Raw genomic sequence first — 15808 nt, 5'->3', positions numbered from 1 at the left:
CTATATATATTGTATACAATTGTGTTTTATATTAAACTGGAGGAGTGCAGGAGGCTTGGAGGGACAGGTGCAGGCTCGTCTCGCTCTGAGTGAACCTGTGCCCAGTTTGAGAGCTCCTGTGTGTCGTTGAATGTTTGCATTTCTGACTGAAAGATAACATCTTCTGCCTCCATTTATCCATTCGCTACAATATGTTGGATTCATGTTAATGTGTATTTAAAGACATTTAAATTTGTGGGAAAAAAATATTGAAAAAAATCTGAAAAATTGTCTTATCAACCAAATATTTCACGACCCCCTGCAGTACCTCCGCGGACCGCCTGTTGAAGACCTCTGTTTTAAGGCTTTCTTTTCATGTCTGAAGGACAAACCTTTTTTTAATCGATAAAATCATGGGCCCATACTTGGACTATTTGGGGTAGTGATGAAGCCCAAAGACAGATTTTTGAACTCAAGAATCTTACATGGGAAAAAGGACTATTGGAGGGGAATAATCTTTATTTGCAGCACATGCTTTTTGTCTCAATTACATTCTGCTTTTAAGGTAGGACTAGGTGTTTCAAGGCAAATGTTTTCATGTGTTTATCTCTGTACAGTACAGTAGCACTAAAGTGCAAAATACAAAAATGAAAACTTGCAGTCCTGCAGGGAAAAACACATGCTCACAAAAAGAAAATGCAAAATCTTTCCAAACACCTGTGGTCCTGTGGTGCAGATGCAAAATACAAAAACATGAACTTCCAGTCCAGAGGCTTGTTCTACAAAAGAAGGATTTGCTGTTCACGTTCAAAATGAAGCCGGGAAATCTCGTGTTTGTACATTGAAAATGAACACGTTCAAAATGAACCTGTTCTTTTGGACCAAAAGTCTCGTGTTAATGCATTATTGTGTTGTCTGTGTTAACACGCTCAAAAGTAACATGTTCAGTTTAAATGTGTTATTACGGCCATATGTGCAAACACACAACTGTGTCACGTGCGCAAGTGTAAATGCAACCAGGTACAGACGCGTCACATGTTCTTTCCAAAAGAACAGTTATAAAGGTACTTAAAGGTAGATTAAATAAATTACCCTCCTCCCCAAAAGAAACATAAAAGACACAAAAATATCTTAGTGTGGCCAAAGATTTTATTGCATATATTTCAGGTACATAAACAGACATGTTTTCTTCCACTGTACCACAGGGTAAATAAACAGGCTATTCAATAGTCTTTGTCATTTAAAACACAAATGATCTATTTTTCTCTGTCTTCTTCTCCAGAGACAATACAAAAGGAACAACACAAAAACCTGGATGTTTTTAGGAGTCACACAAAGAGAAAATCACTTGTAGGCATTGGCTTTATGTTTGGGCAAAAAGTTGAAATTCTTCGGTACAGGTCCAAGCAGCATTTCACTGGAGAGAAAAATGTTATTTTATAAAATGCATTATTCAACTCTTAATTTAAAGCAGCTTTAATTTGAAAGGTTACTCTTCCATGGTTAGATGGTGTTCTGCTCACCTAATCCTGACCCAATCCCCGACATTTTGACTGGCCATCAGTGACTCCATGTAGTTCCTGCCCATGTAGTACGGGGGTCGCTCATTGATCTTCTGAGGCACTCGCTCCAACAGGCCCACTGGAATATATCTAAGAGAGAGATGGAAAGGGACAGGAAGGCCATGATTGATTTATCTCCAGTCTTCTTTATTGTAAGTATTCAGTGTGAAACCCTGATTTTGTCTGTTGGTTTGTCACCATTTGAATACACAAGCATACTCGCCTCATCCCTATTATTACTCTCAACATTAATGGCATCACAATGCAGTTAGAAAAAGTACCAAAAATCACAATCTATAAAGCAAATTTTAAAGCTGTCAAATGTCCCAACAGGCACAAGAGACCACAACCAACAGTGGGCCTACATCATATACATTTTTATATATATATAATAATTGTAAGTTTTTCTGGATCAAATAGCCAATCATGAATATTGATAGTTTATAGTAGATGAAATGCAACATTTTGAAGTGCATGTTGTTGCCCACCTGCACATGAAGGAGAGCCACTCCAGCATGAAGGTGCGGGTCTTCTCCACCCCTCGAGTGTCGGAGCCCCAGTGCTCCAGGCCGAAGTTGCTGAAGTCCCTTAGGATGTCCAGTCGCTCACTGGATGAGATGTCCCAGTGTCTGCTCTCCTTGATCTCAGTGAAGATCCAGGGCTTAATGAGAGCACCCCTGCAGAGAGACAACCCCAACAAAAGTCAATCATGTGATTCTGATTTAATCAAATACTAATTCAACTTTACAGCAAAAAAAATTTGGACTCTTCTATGCACTGCGAAAGGCGCAGCTTAATATGTTTCCTTCCTTATTCAAAATGAAGAAGGCTAAGAGTGACTATAAACCACATCAATGCCAAACATTTATTTGGTATAAAGGTGTTTCCAAGTGATGCCAACCTTGCTATCATGATACCAGAAACACCGGTCTCTCTGGCTTTCATGGCATCTTCATAGGACAGAATGTCTCCATTACCTGGAACAATATAAAAAAAAAAAAAAAAAAAAAAAAAAAAAAATTTAAAAGCTACCTTCGTTCACCACATTACGAGCAATAAATTATTCTTCCACCTGTATGTGGTTTTACAACGTAGTGATTGCCATCTTATGCATCTGCATTACATTCAGCGGCAATCCTCATAAGTACACATACCAAAAAGAGGAACAGGGCTCGCCAGCTTGGAACATGTAGTTATATAGTCCCAGTCAGCTAACTTTGTGTAGCGCTGCTCCCTGGATCTGCCATGCAACTGGAAGAAAATGACAACGCCAGTGTTTCATCATATCTTGAAGCTGACTCATATTTATAAGCAGATATGAAAATGATAAACACATGAAGGAGGAAGCAAAAATGTGCTTGTGAGAACCACCTCGCATGGATAAATCATTACCACATGACAAGAATGTGTATTTATTAGGAGTCAAACAAACTGTAAAATAGGAATATGGGACATGCATTAAATTTGCTAAATGATACAGATTCTGATTATGAAATGATGATTCAGCACATTGTTTGTAGCTGTTGCTGGTCAATTTAACCTTCTAAACTGGGAAATTAAGAGCGACTTCCCTTGCTTTCTTTTTTTCCAAGACTCAAATTATGATTGTGTTAAAGTATGATTTTTACCTATTATAATAGGCACCTTTTCACACTACTGAAACGCATCTCTCCTTTATTTGTGCTTTGACTGATACAAGACTTACTGTGACCATGGAGACACCCCAATTCTTCATCTCTGGGATGAGTTTGTGTGCGATCATGGACTTCTCTTGAACACCAGTGCGGATCTTGACTGTTAAAGGGACATCAAGAACCTTCAGGGGAAAAAAAAAACATAATACGTTTTAATTCAGCCTTCAACTTGACTGGACTTGTAATCCAAGCCAAAGAAACACAGCGTTTGCATGTTCGTTTCAAATCATTACCTGTTGCATTTCCTCTCTTTAAAACAGACAATACTATAATACTACCTTTGCTTAACAAATAATAAAATGGACCTTATATGAAGAAAAAGACATACTTACATAATTCATTCCTTTGATTATCTGTTCAAATTTTCTAGTTCGTGTCATCAAACCGCAGCCTCCACCCTGATGAGGGAAAGCATTTAAAGACCATCTGTCAAAGACATGTTGATGTTGAATACTTTGTTGAATTTCGCACACTGCAGCAAGTGTGTGTCAAGTTGCAACAATTTGTACGTATTTATTTATGATTATTCAGCAGGGAGAGAACACATAAAGCAATAAAACCCACATCATTTATCTGAATAGGGGATTCTGGTTAGGTAAGACTTTACCTTCTTGTAAACAAGATCAATTGGGCATCCCGAGTTGATGTCCACAAAATCAACATCAGTGTTGTTGTTGATGAGCTCTGCGCACCTCGTCATGGTGTCAGGGAAACAGCCCTCTACCTGGAGACACAATTCAGACTTAAGAACAAAAAACATGTTCACTCTGACACTAAAACTTTTAAAACCTAAATCTATGGAGATGTGTTTTCAACCTGATTTAACAAGATTCAGTTGTTCTGCAGAGTTTGAATGATGTAAGATGCCATCACCTGGACACCAAAAAGGTCCTCGCTCTCGTGCCTCTTCAGGAGGGCCCACTCGGACTGCTGCCCCTGCAGCAGATTAGTGCACATGGCCATCTCCCCACAGGTGATGTCTGCGCCGAAGCGCTTACACACACGACGGAAAGGAAGATTTCCACACTTGGGTGATACAGAGAGAGATAACATTTAGTCAGGCGCAAACCTTATTTACAGATCAGCATTTAATTTCACTTGCTATATGACAGGATTTAAATATTAAACTACTTCTAGGACTATCTGCAGTGCTCATCTCAGTGTAGTAGTACTTACAGTTGTTAGAGGAGCGAGGTAGAGCTTGTCTTGAAAGTCCACCTTAAACGCACAAAGAAAATAACTTCTTAGACAACAAGCCACACTATTTGGCAGTGATTTTAAACCATGTAAATATCCTCTGAAATAGGAGGATGGCTTCTTCTAATTTGTAAATTACAATAATTTGTAAAAACAAGAAGAAAAAAAAAAGATCATGATTTCTTTTTGCTATTTAAGCAGAAAGTAAAATTATGAGGGAAAGAGTTTGAGTGATACATGCCTGCTTCTTTTCACATGGGCGCAACTTGATGACATCAGCATCAGTCAGCGGGCCGACAGTCTTCACTAGAGGCTGTTTATCAGGGCTGGCCTGCAGCTCATCACAAAGCAAACATGTAAAAAAATACTTGCAAAACATCATGGGGAAAAAAAAATCATCTCCGGTTCACTGATAGACTAATTAGGGAGGACGCAGTAGAAGGTTGTACCTGTGCTTCAGTGGAAACAAGCTGCTTTTCTCCTGCTGGATCTGCAGATACTTCAGCTGCACACGCGTCACCTGAATGAGTCAAAGGACTTAATTATATCATCAAACTTAAATCAGGTCAAATTTCATATTTTATTAATGGATGCTTTTATTAAATATGTCTCAATTCTGATAATTAAAAAATATTTGGAAACTATAGATGAAGCGTGTTAAATGTGCACGATCACAAAGTAAGAAGGAGATCTTAAATCGGTGACGCAGATTCATACAGGACAACACGGGTCTCTCGTAATGTTGACAGCATTGTTTACAGAAATAAAAGGACGTGTTAAAAACCTCCTCCTACCATTTCCTCGCTGTTCTTTTTTGTCTTTGTTGTTTGAAAGTGTTTTCAGGTACTCTGCTGACTTCTTGAAGGCGACCGAACGTTTCCTCAGACGATTCTGAAGGTCTTTGCTCAAGCTGTTCTTCATCACAGTCCTGCCTTCGTACGCCTTCACCAGATCGGCCTTCTCCATGGTTTTGAAGTCGGGTGTCGTGTGTGCCTTGGCAAAGCGGCAGGCGAGACCATATCCACATTTTCCAAATGTGTCATAGAGGTAACAGCTTTCCCCGATGTCAGCGGGCTTCGAGGCCATGTACTCCCCGATGTCATGGTGAAAGTGGCATTTGTCTCCAAAGGGACATTCCCTGTTCTAAATGGATGGAAAAAGTCATAATAACTACCAGTTGAGAAATTTGAAAAATACTCTGTGTGGGATTTGTGAATGAGCGGTTAGAGCTTCATACCTGAATGACTGAGACACACAGCCGCTTCTCATCATAGGCGGTGGGCTTTGTGTGCGGCCTCGATTTATTCTGTCCCCGAAGACGTTTACCGTCCTGTTTCCCGGCATTATTTCTCTCTTCAGGCTCCACTTTCAGCTTTTTGGGCTCAGGTTCCTCCACAGATGTCTCCTTTGTTTCATCAGTTGTGTCATTCTCAGGGGCCTTGTCTCCTTTTGAGCCCTGCCACTCTGCGTCTATAAACCCATGAAATTTGTCTTTGGTCGTGAGGAATCTGTAAATACAAGAGGAAGGAAGAAAAAAGGCCAATCCTCATGGTGTTTTGTGAGATGTACAACGTAATAAAAACAGTGGCTGTGTATGTCGGCAGGTTTGTAGTACGAGCTGTTTTAATCCTGAGAAACAGACAAAGGTTCCACAATGCAGTGCCGGAAGGAAATAGGAAAGCAGGTCACTGCTTGTAAAAATGGAAACAAATTATAGATGATGATGCTGGATAGTTTGAGGAAATTCTTGGAAAACTGAAAACAGAAGTATGAAGCTTCTGGAAAACCTGTTTTTTTGTTAAATGAAACTAGAGTGAAAATCCAAAACTGGTCCTGCATTATGTCTCATTAGTAGAAAATGGAAATGTACCGTGACCTCTCGTACACTAACTGCAAAAACAATATACATGGAAACAATGAGCATTTTCTATACTATGTACATTTAGGGTGTAGTATGGACAGAGTAAGGACACAGCAAGTGTGCACCTGATCACCTAATTATAAGTAGGGGGGGAAATCCCCTAGTTTGCCTCGATAAAGTGTCAATCTGGTGCAACATGAGTGTCCTGCCATGAAGTTTTTGTACAATTATTGCATCATTTTAGCCCATGCCCACACAGACTAGTTGGTCCCCGTAACACCGGAGCAAGAGTTGAAACAGGACTCTGTGCAAACAGTCAAGTGCCTTCAATAGCCTTTTTGCTGACAGTGTAGTTCTTTTGGCTTCATCAGACAAAGCGGCGGGACGTGGGAAATGAAGGGACGGTGGTGCAGCATCTACAAGAGTAAAGCCCGTACTATTGCGCTGGAAAAATGGTGGATTGATGTCTTAGTTGCTGCCCCCAATTAAAGAGAGTTGAATGTGGGGCATTAAGAGGCAGGATGGTGCAGCACGGGGAACAGATGCCACGATGCCCCGCGTTCTGGCAGCTGCGTGATTAACATCATTTGGTCTGAACAAACTCACCTGGACCTCCACCGGTTTCCAGTGCGACTCAAACTACACTTCATCATCCGCCACGCACGGATGGTTACTTACTCTGGTTTGATGGCAGCTTCACCCTTTACAAACGCATTGGTCCCCTTTTCAAGGGTTTCCTCTGACGCAGTTTCCATCGCACCTTCAGACTTTTCTTCAGTTGTTTTTCTGAAACATTTCAACACAACACCTTTGAATGAAACTGCAGAGTCTTGTTCTGTTCCAGTAAATTCAACTGCGCTCCGTGTTGCAGACAACTTTTATTTAAAGCGTTCACTTCAATATGAAATGGCTGAAAAGTAAAGCTTTGCAATATCAACATTAGCCGAGTTACTTACCGAGTATTTGAAATGTTGCCGAAGTAAACAACTACTGAAACATACTTTGCGTTAACAGTGAAGTTAGCGGATGATTCCTCACTCTGCTAACAAGCTAACAGCTAACCTAAAAGCGCCGTCAGCAGCAGCTGGCTACTTAATGCATTCAACGCTAATCTATAACGACTTGAAGTCTTATCAAAAGTGACTAAAACAAGAAGATAGTGAACTGGGATAACACTTCTAACACCCTGACGTGCAATAATAAACCAGCATCGTGAGGGAAGCTGTTGTGCAGCTGTTAACGAGGTCCGTGGTGAACATACTTACGAACAATGGTTCCGCTGACAAGAGGTGCCTCTCAAACTTTGAACGAAGCTAAGGAGGCCTTGTGGTCCGGTGATCTAACATAAAAGTATTATCCCCGGTATTTGAACACGTGGAGCATGTCGGAGTTTTAAAATGACATCAAAACGCATCCTCTATATTAGTAAAAATAATAATAATGTCAAATTATTACACATTTAAGTGACTACACAACTGTAACTGTGGATGAAACATGTAATCAGACGTGATGCCGTTTTTGTGTGACACTTTTATTTCAAGATTGCGTTTTCCCATAAAATCCAAGAACTGCTATCCAACAAGTAATTCATGTGTAAATTAAGGGGACCTGAAATGATTAGCTGAAACAACAGTTAATTAATCAGCTAGTCAGTTGACAGGAAATTATACAGCAAGAGTTTTAATGATTAACTGTTTAAATGATTTTGAAGCAAAAGTGCAAAAAAACATTCACGAGTGACTGAATTATGTGAATTTGCTGCCTGATTATTCGGAAGGCAAAATCAGGGACAAGCATCATCTAGGATTGTTTAACATCCTAATACAGGCCACTATATTCACTGACTTGATGAGGCAGCAAGTTTTTCTATCTTTGCGACAAAGCGCTTTCGGCTGGAGTCCAGGATGTTGATGCCATTCTTCTTCAGGTCATATCCCACTCTCTGCAGCTCCGCTAGTCGCTCTGTAATGTTCTGTGTGCTGTAGTCCAAAACCTTGGGCTTCTTCAGTATCTGCTTCATTGTTATTCCTCCTTTTATGAGACAATCTAGTTTAGAGTTCAGCGTGTCTGGTCCAATGTAGAGAATCATTGGATAGCTGACGATCAGTTTTTTGATGTCAGCTTTTCGACTGCCAAGCGAAGGCATCTTCTGCTGAAGGTTGTTAAAATTATTTTTCAGATACTCACTGGAAAGGTCCAGAATTTCTGCCCCGTGGCCTTGAAGGAGAGCCAGCAGCTCTTCGTCACTCAACTTAAGAGAGGCTCTCAGGTTGTCTATGTTTGTCTTTACTCTCTTAGTGCTTCTGATGAGAATATAGAGGTTTCTGGATATGATCGTTTTTGCAAACTGCTCTGGATTTTGTCCACCGAGCTCTGCACAGATGTCTTCCAGAAACTCCACCATCTGCTTGTTGAGCTCCAAACTGTTGGAAAACGTCCGCGGTGCTGTGGTGAGCAGCCGATAAAGGTCTTTTTCATTCAGTCCCAGTGAGACCAGAAAATCTATGTTCTTCTCCAAATTTCCATTATCGCTGGAGCGGAAGAAAGACTCAGGCGAGCGATCCAGGATGCTCACAATCTCTTCGTCCGTCTTGAAGATGTTTCTCCACAGCCTCCAGCGTTGTTCCAAGTGATCGATGGAGCGGGTGATAGCGCGGGGATACCGGGATATGATGCCGGCGATTACTTTGCGGCTGGCACCTTTTCCTTGCAGGAAGTGAGCGAGGCCTTGCTCGTTAGTGAAGATTTTACGCAGCACTCCGGGCTGACGCTGGCGTGCCATCATCACGTCCACTCCCATAAGATTCAGGTTCTCAAGCAGAGATTCATTCTCTGGGTTCACTGGTGGCTTTGGCTCACTACGTTTTGTACCGGCACTGCAAAGTCTCCGAGGAAGGCAGGCTGAGGCCAAATGCACCGGAGTGGGCCCAAAGACGCGCAGCCACGGCACCGATGGAAGGAGGCTGAGGAGGGTCCTCAGGCCTGGAGCTGCTGCCATTTCTAACTGGGAGGGCTACACTTTAAACGTCGTGTTGGTTTCAGTGCAACTAAATGAAGAAAAACAAACGTGGTGTGTTTAGCTGAATAATAACAAGAAATCTAGTCAAAGAAACAAAAGACAGAAGAGTCAAGATTAGTTGATTGATAGAAAATTAATCGGGAACTATTTTGATAACCGTTTCATTTTTTTTTTTTTGAAGGAAGTACAAATTGGGACTGAGAGTGACATTTAAACTGAAGTACCTCAAAATTGCACAAAACTAAACCAGTAATTATTTTTAAATTTAACATGCAAGCTTTGGTTAAGGTCAACAATATATAATTTAGTCCCATTATCAGCTCTAGCCTGACATTAGCTTTGATAGAAACTTTGCAAAGAGATAAAGCTAAACCTGATGCACGTCACTCTTATTTAGTTAGTTAACATGTACATAACTTAATACTACGTGTTATTTAAAACATACGAGGCGACTGACATCAACGTTACTTTCATTATTTAGTCACAGAACAACTTTTATTCGCCCCAGTGAATGAATGGCATCTCCTGGCTCAGCCATACAGTCACAGATGTTACAGATTTTACAATTTACTATAAATATATTAACTCTTTATGCCTTAGTCTCCTTCTAAAAATATAAAACAACATACCATATTGTGATAATTGACATCTCTCGTGCTAGAGAAATGGGCATTTTTGACAACGTAGTTCGAGAGTGGAAGCGCGAACTTGTAAAAGCTCTCGCGAGATCAGAAAAAAAAAATCCGACTATTGCCAGAGGGCGCCACCTAGTGTTTTGGAGGTAAAAGTTGTTTCTCTCATTTTTAACCACTAGATAGAGGCAAAGAGCTTCCATTTAGAGTCTTGGGAAGTTCATAAGGTGATGGAATAAGGAAAAGAAAGAGAAACAAATTTAAACGAGATGCTGTTTGTATTGCTAAATCCCCCCCCCCAAAAAAATTTGGTAAGGACTCCTGTGTCTGAAAGTATTTTTTAAATACTTTTTATTTTTCTCTAATTTTGTCAATTAAAATATCTTTTCTTTAAGGCTTTCTGTATACATTCTACCTCTATAACTGATGGTATACAAATGCTTAAGGCCTTCACCACCGGGTGTAGTTCTGGTGGAGCTATATTACTATATTATTTAATTTTTCCACAATTAATTAAATCAAAAGATATGTTACATTTTGCTGGGAATCAGCCTTCAAATTCACCAGGTTTCATTTGTGTAGATGTCGGCTTTTAATTATTAGTTTATTTAAACTCTCACTTTTCAGAAGCAGTATAAACAGCATGACTCATATCTGAAAGGAAATGACCCTGAAAAAAGGGCATTTCTGTTTTTGCACATACTGTACATTATCCATAAGTACTCAGTCACTTACAAAGCCCTCAGAGTGTAATGAGATTCTTCAGTAAATCTATAGCCTAACATTCATCATGATTCCTGGGAGGTTTCCACTGAATAATAAAACCACATAGAGCCCTGGACTGCTGGTTACCGGCATTAATAGTTAATGTTCTCTCTGCTACAGCTAATGTTCTTGTATGCCCATGAGACACAAGTGAGCATTTACCATGTGTTGTGACAAACCTACCGACCCATAGCCACTCATTACTGATGAGACCCACCACTTATGAATATTTTAATATAGCACAGTGATATCGTCATCATGCAAATAAGCTTTCACTCTCCTGCTCTAAGATGATGTGACAGGTGTTTTAGTCACAACAGCTTCCGCCTTGATTGGCCGGGTCTGAGTCTCAATTGTGTTTTGTCTCAGTCATCAACAGGTCAGTTTATTTTCCATTTACACACACAAATGGAAATCATTTGATCAAACTTGTTCAGAGCACTTTTGATTCCTGCATTTGCATAATGATATGACAAGGACCTTTGTGGCCTTTATTCCTGCTTCTTTCAATCATTTGTAATGTTAGACAAATGATGAGGAGAGTGTAAAACACAGCAAAGGAGGCAGTGGATGACTTTGATCTTATACTCTACTATTTTTTTTTTTTTGCCTGTAACGCAGAGACAATTCACTCACACTGCTCACACACTCAACAATACTGTTGTGTTTTTAATATTACATGGAGTCCAGTCCTGGTTCATTTGTTGTGGTCTACTTCAAGAAGTTGCTTGGGTAACTGTAGACACGGTACTCCCTGAGTGAATCAATAATTTAGAAACTGCCGAAACTTACAAATGCTCAGTGTTTCATGCAGACACTGTTGCAGCAGCAGCTCTGCTCACAGGTGAGATCCCATTGGTAAAAATGTCCAAAAGAAGATGGGTGGAATTCAAGATCTGCCAAACTATAAGCTGCTCAGCTCCTGTCAGCCGAAGACACAGAGCATCTTCTCCTGCTGCTGCTGCCACTGCTGGTATGTTTCAAATCAGCCCTTTAGGAAACAAAAAACGTTGATATGTTATTGTGTTCTCGATTAAAAACGTGTCACAAGGTAACTGTGCCCTATTTGGTTTAAAGATGTTTGCACATTAAGTCTGTGGGTAAAAATGAGGATAGAAATTGTGATGTTTCGGGGAATTTGCTGTTTAACAACCCGCAGAGTTTAAATTCAAGGAACACACATATATTACGTGTGTGTTTTACATTTTTTTTATGTTTAAAATATCTCTCCTGGCATAATGGAAATGACAGAAATGTAACAGTAGAATTAAATGAAAGCGCAACATGTGAACATTAAAAAAAAAAAAAAGTCTGATTATTTTGTTAATAAAGCCATAGCAAAGTTTATTAGTCGTAGAAGAATGACTTCCACATTTTGAAAATCCTGGCTGCAGCCCAGATCATCAAAAACCTGCTTTCGCATCTTTGAATTGCTGCCAGCATCTTCCTTTAGTTCTCTGGTGGGAAAAGTGAAGAATGAATGTGAAGCAGAAATTGTATTCACTCTTTTATTCTGCAGCAAGTGTCAGACAAATAAAAGGGAAGCATTCAGTTTACAAAGAATATGGTCTTTTGATTAAAAGTAAACGAGATTAAAAATCAATTATACACAGAGTTTGTACGTAAAATCTTTATCAACCCCATCTGTCCTAGAAACTGAAGCCTGTCTCATATTTCTTGCCATCCCATTCAGCCAAGACAGCTAATGTTTCCTCTTTGAGGAAGAGTATTGTTAGAGATGTACTCAGAATAGTCCAGTTCAATGTAATGCTGTAAAATATGAGGTGATGGCCGCAGCCTTTATTAACTGGAAACAGCTTTAATGTTACAAAAGAATAGTCTCAACTGGGACAGCTCTGGCAGCCTCTCTTCCCGTTACCATAGAAACTGACCAGGCATTTTAAGCAGAATTCAGGCTGTGTATAAAACAGTGAAATGTATGGCATTATTATCAGATATATTCTCGTGATTATTGTGATACAATTTTTATTAATAAACCTCATAGATCAAGAGAAGGGAAGAGACATAAATAACAGTCATATGATTTATTGATGTTTTAAATGGTCAACAACGGTTTGGTCATCAAGCCACACTGTTGGACTGTAAATGAATACATTTACTGAAGTACTGTACTTAAACAAAGCTATAAATGGACTCCACTTGATGTAAATTATACTGTTACTCCAGAGAGAAAAAGGGACTGACTGCACTTTTATTTGTCAGCTATAATCAGTCACTTTACCAATTACCAACACATTTTGAGCTATTCTTAAAAATCCAATATTCAGTGCTTAAAATTACTGTAGTTCCATCTTAACTTCCTTAAAATGCAGCTCACACTTTAATGCATCGATAATATTACGCTACATATGATAAATATAATGTAACTCTCGGAGTATCGCCATTGCACATAAATAATTACTTATTCTACATATACTTTATTGATAATTTGCATGTATATCTTTTGAAATAAAAATCTAAATCTAAATCTTTTACGTGTAAAGTTTTTTATTTTCTTGCCAAGGCATGGTGCCTTTCCCAATAAATCAATATTTGACTGACCAAAATTACGCAGGTTCAGACATTAGAAGACTGTTTTCAAATTCATCTTCTGCTGAAATTAAAAGTATTTCTTGGAACTCATCTGCAAGCTGATGTGTGAAATCACAACTAGTTTTGGAGCAATTTTTTTTTTTTTTTTTTTGACTCTTAAAGACTAAAATTTTTTGGTTTGGTTTGGTTTTGGTTTTTTGGTTTGACTTTTGGTTTGTTTGTATATTATATAATATTTATAGATATGTACTGTACTGTATATATATATATACATATATATATATATATGTTGACTGTGTTCTTGGTTTGTTTGTATATAATATATATAGATATATAATGTACTGTATAAACTGTGCATTTTATATTTCATATTTTATATTTAATATTTATATTTTTTACTGCTATTTACTGCTATTTTATTGCTTTTCTATTATTATATTCTATTCTAGTATTTTATTCTATTATTTCTATTATTATATTATTGCTTCTGTATGCTGCTGTAGCGAAAAAATTTTCCCCTCGGGGATTAATAAAGTAAATACCTACCTACCTACCTACCTAAAATTGCACATATAATAACTTGAAGTTAAGCTTTTGAAATAAAAAAAATATTGCTACATTCACTAGCTTTGTAAAACAGGTGAAAAGCCATTTTGAAAACTATTATTCAAAGCAGCATAGTTCTATATATCTTAAAACTGATCTGAAAACCTTTTCAGCAAAATTGTAGTGTTGTGTGGAGAAACACACATTTCTGACCGTACGTGAAGGCACCAGTGTTGGAATGCTAGTGGGCGTGGCTGTCAACGCACCTACGCAACGTCATCCTCGCTGGGTCTCATGTTTACGTGGAAAACATGGCGGCGGACTACCAGCAAGGAGACTGCCAGTAGTGAATACGAGTGGCAGTAAACTGGAAGCCGGGACGAGATATATATATATATATATTTTTTTTAAACAGTTAAGCTTCTAGCATTTTCCCTCGCGTATATTTCGTATGAAGCAGTTTGCGTCTTGTTTTACCCACAGGGCCTGCGGTGATGGAGGACGAGGAGAGGCAGAAGAAGCTGGAGGCCGGCAAAGCAAAGGTCTGATTCTGAGTTTTCGTGTCACTGTCGCTGCTCTCATTGCTCTAAAGTAGCGACTTCATGTTGTCGCCAACTTGTCTCCTCGCGACTGGGGGTTGTCAGCTGTTTCCTTGGTCCCCCTCCACCTCCTCCTCCTCCTCCTCCCCCCTCCTTCATATCAGCTGTTAGGTTCCAGCAAACATGCGCCCTGCTGTCAGCCGGCCGGTTGGGTGTGGGTGGGGGTGTGGGTGGGGGTTTAGCATAGCTGCAGCTAGCCCACGGACGCCTTTGTCATGCTTGCATGTATTTTACTTTTCTGATACTGACGTGTCGGGAGTGTGCACGCAAATGTTGACCTTGTGTACCAAGTCGGTTATCGTTAACGAGTGTTTATAAACGGCACCTAAAGTGACACTGATGGGCTGGTGTAACAGGATTTACAGGACATGTCGACACTAGGCTTGTACGAGCATTGCCCCGCATGCCAAACTTGCTATATTGGCTTTATCAATCAGAAGCATCGATAATTAGGTCAGCCTGCAGTAAGTCTATAGAGGAGGACGATACCGGACTTCATTTTTTTGCCTTGGTGAATGCTTATGTTCTTTGTTCTTGCCATAAATGTCAGTGAAATAAACGCTGCACTGTCCTCGTAGCTGTGGCTGGTGATGTACTGCATGACTTTGCAGAGCCTCTGTTATGTATTTCATTACCCAAACATCCTGGCTATGATTTCTGTTAATACTAAAATGCCTGCAAGTACATACATGTGGTCAGACCAGCATTTGACTGGCCAACCTCCACAGTAGTCACACGTAATAGACACATCTGTAATGTATGTATGATAAAAAAAATTAAAAAAAAAAAAAATACACCCTGGAAGTATACATTGAATTGGATCCAGCATATGCACAAAACAGAGGGAAATTAGATTTTAAAAATGCTGCTTATAGTGATTATAGAATTATTTCTGACATCTCAACAGAAAGTCACACAGCCACGTCACTTCTGTAATTAACTGTGCTTAAATTAGCAGTTTTGTCCAGCTGTGATGTTCTACAAACACTATGCAGGATCACAATGAGTCCTCTAAGGCAGACTTGAAAAGGAGCTGCGGTTCAAACACTTTTCATCCTGAAGCTGCAAAGAAACATCCAGGATGCTGTTTGTTGGGTCTTTTGGTCAGTCCAGGTTTCATACTTTGAACTAGTGTTTTCGATTTTAGGTCTGCACAGCAGGAGAAACCACACAAAAGACCATCTCCCTGGTTATGACCTTGGTATTTTGGCTTATTAACGGCCCCTTTGTGCTGCAGGCTGGTTTGACTGCTGTGTTTTTCACAAAGTACCATGTCACCATGTCCTCAAAAGCAGTGGATAAATGTCACAAGATATTTCAGTAATGGCAGCGATATTTAGCATTTATTTGTGCCGGTAGTCTTCCAAACTTGCCATGGAGAGATGACCCGATGCCTTTCTA

At 39.5% G+C, this 15808-nt stretch overlaps 3 protein-coding genes across 7 annotated transcripts in view; 1 reads left to right on the top strand and 2 right to left on the bottom strand.

The window, feature by feature from the left end:
- Positions 1–1110: 1110 nt before the first annotated feature.
- Positions 1111–7532, bottom strand: dus3l (dihydrouridine synthase 3-like (S. cerevisiae)). Its single transcript, XM_069176754.1, has 16 exons — positions 7250–7532; positions 6972–7079; positions 5670–5940; positions 5227–5575; positions 4882–4952; positions 4674–4763; positions 4412–4453; positions 4109–4261; positions 3843–3959; positions 3568–3633; positions 3247–3357; positions 2696–2792; positions 2443–2518; positions 2030–2218; positions 1503–1631; positions 1111–1396 (listed from the first exon to the last, which is right to left on the bottom strand). The coding sequence occupies exons 2-16, from the start codon at positions 7046–7048 to the stop codon at positions 1324–1326; spliced, it is 1911 nt and encodes a 636-aa protein (XP_069032855.1). The 5' UTR covers positions 7049–7079; positions 7250–7532; the 3' UTR covers positions 1111–1323.
- Positions 7533–7810: 278 nt separating this feature from the next.
- On the bottom strand, positions 7811–10019 carry LOC138214500 (transcription termination factor 1, mitochondrial). Of its 2 annotated transcripts, none has more exons than XM_069176169.1 (2): positions 9942–10019; positions 7811–9340 (listed from the first exon to the last, which is right to left on the bottom strand). In XM_069176169.1, exon 2 carries the CDS (start codon positions 9289–9291, stop codon positions 8131–8133), a length of 1161 nt encoding a protein of 386 aa, XP_069032270.1. In that variant the 5' UTR covers positions 9292–9340; positions 9942–10019; the 3' UTR covers positions 7811–8130. The 2 variants fall into 2 exon arrangements, with proteins under 2 accessions (XP_069032270.1, XP_069032271.1); XM_069176170.1 differs by having other exon boundaries at positions 7811–9392; positions 9942–9991.
- Positions 10020–14126: 4107 nt separating this feature from the next.
- Positions 14127–15808, top strand: part of akap9 (A kinase (PRKA) anchor protein 9) — a 68869-nt gene continuing 67187 nt past the window's right edge. For all 4 annotated transcript variants that reach the window (XM_069176233.1, XM_069176232.1, XM_069176234.1 and 1 more), the window contains exon 1: positions 14127–14350. In XM_069176233.1, the coding sequence (XP_069032334.1) occupies positions 14303–14350 (48 nt within the window). In that variant the 5' untranslated portion in view covers positions 14127–14302. The remainder of the gene's footprint in view (positions 14351–15808) is intronic.

This window comes from Embiotoca jacksoni, unplaced genomic scaffold (genome assembly GCF_022577435.1).
Source record: "Embiotoca jacksoni isolate LCO1_2020_lvr unplaced genomic scaffold, fEmbJac1.0.p SCAF_7, whole genome shotgun sequence".
In the NCBI taxonomy this organism is placed as follows: Eukaryota; Metazoa; Chordata; class Actinopteri; family Embiotocidae; genus Embiotoca; species Embiotoca jacksoni.
The sequence above is the reverse complement of the archived record's forward strand: the minus strand, read 5'-3'. Positions and strand labels throughout refer to the sequence as shown.

Bases quoted from the DNA above. Each gene is read 5' to 3' on its own strand.
- dus3l (XM_069176754.1), bottom strand. From the start codon at position 7,048: ATGGAAACTGCGTCAGAGGAAACCCTTGAAAAGGGGACCAATGCGTTT. The intron at 5,941-6,971 runs GTAAGTAACCAT...TTGTATTTACAG, and splicing joins GAAGCTGCCATCAAACCAGA to ATTCCTCACGACCAAAGACA. The intron at 5,576-5,669 runs GTATGAAGCTCT...CCATCCATTTAG, and splicing joins TGTGTGTCTCAGTCATTCAG to AACAGGGAATGTCCCTTTGG.
- LOC138214500 (XM_069176169.1), bottom strand. From the start codon at position 9,291: ATGGCAGCAGCTCCAGGCCTGAGGACCCTCCTCAGCCTCCTTCCATCG.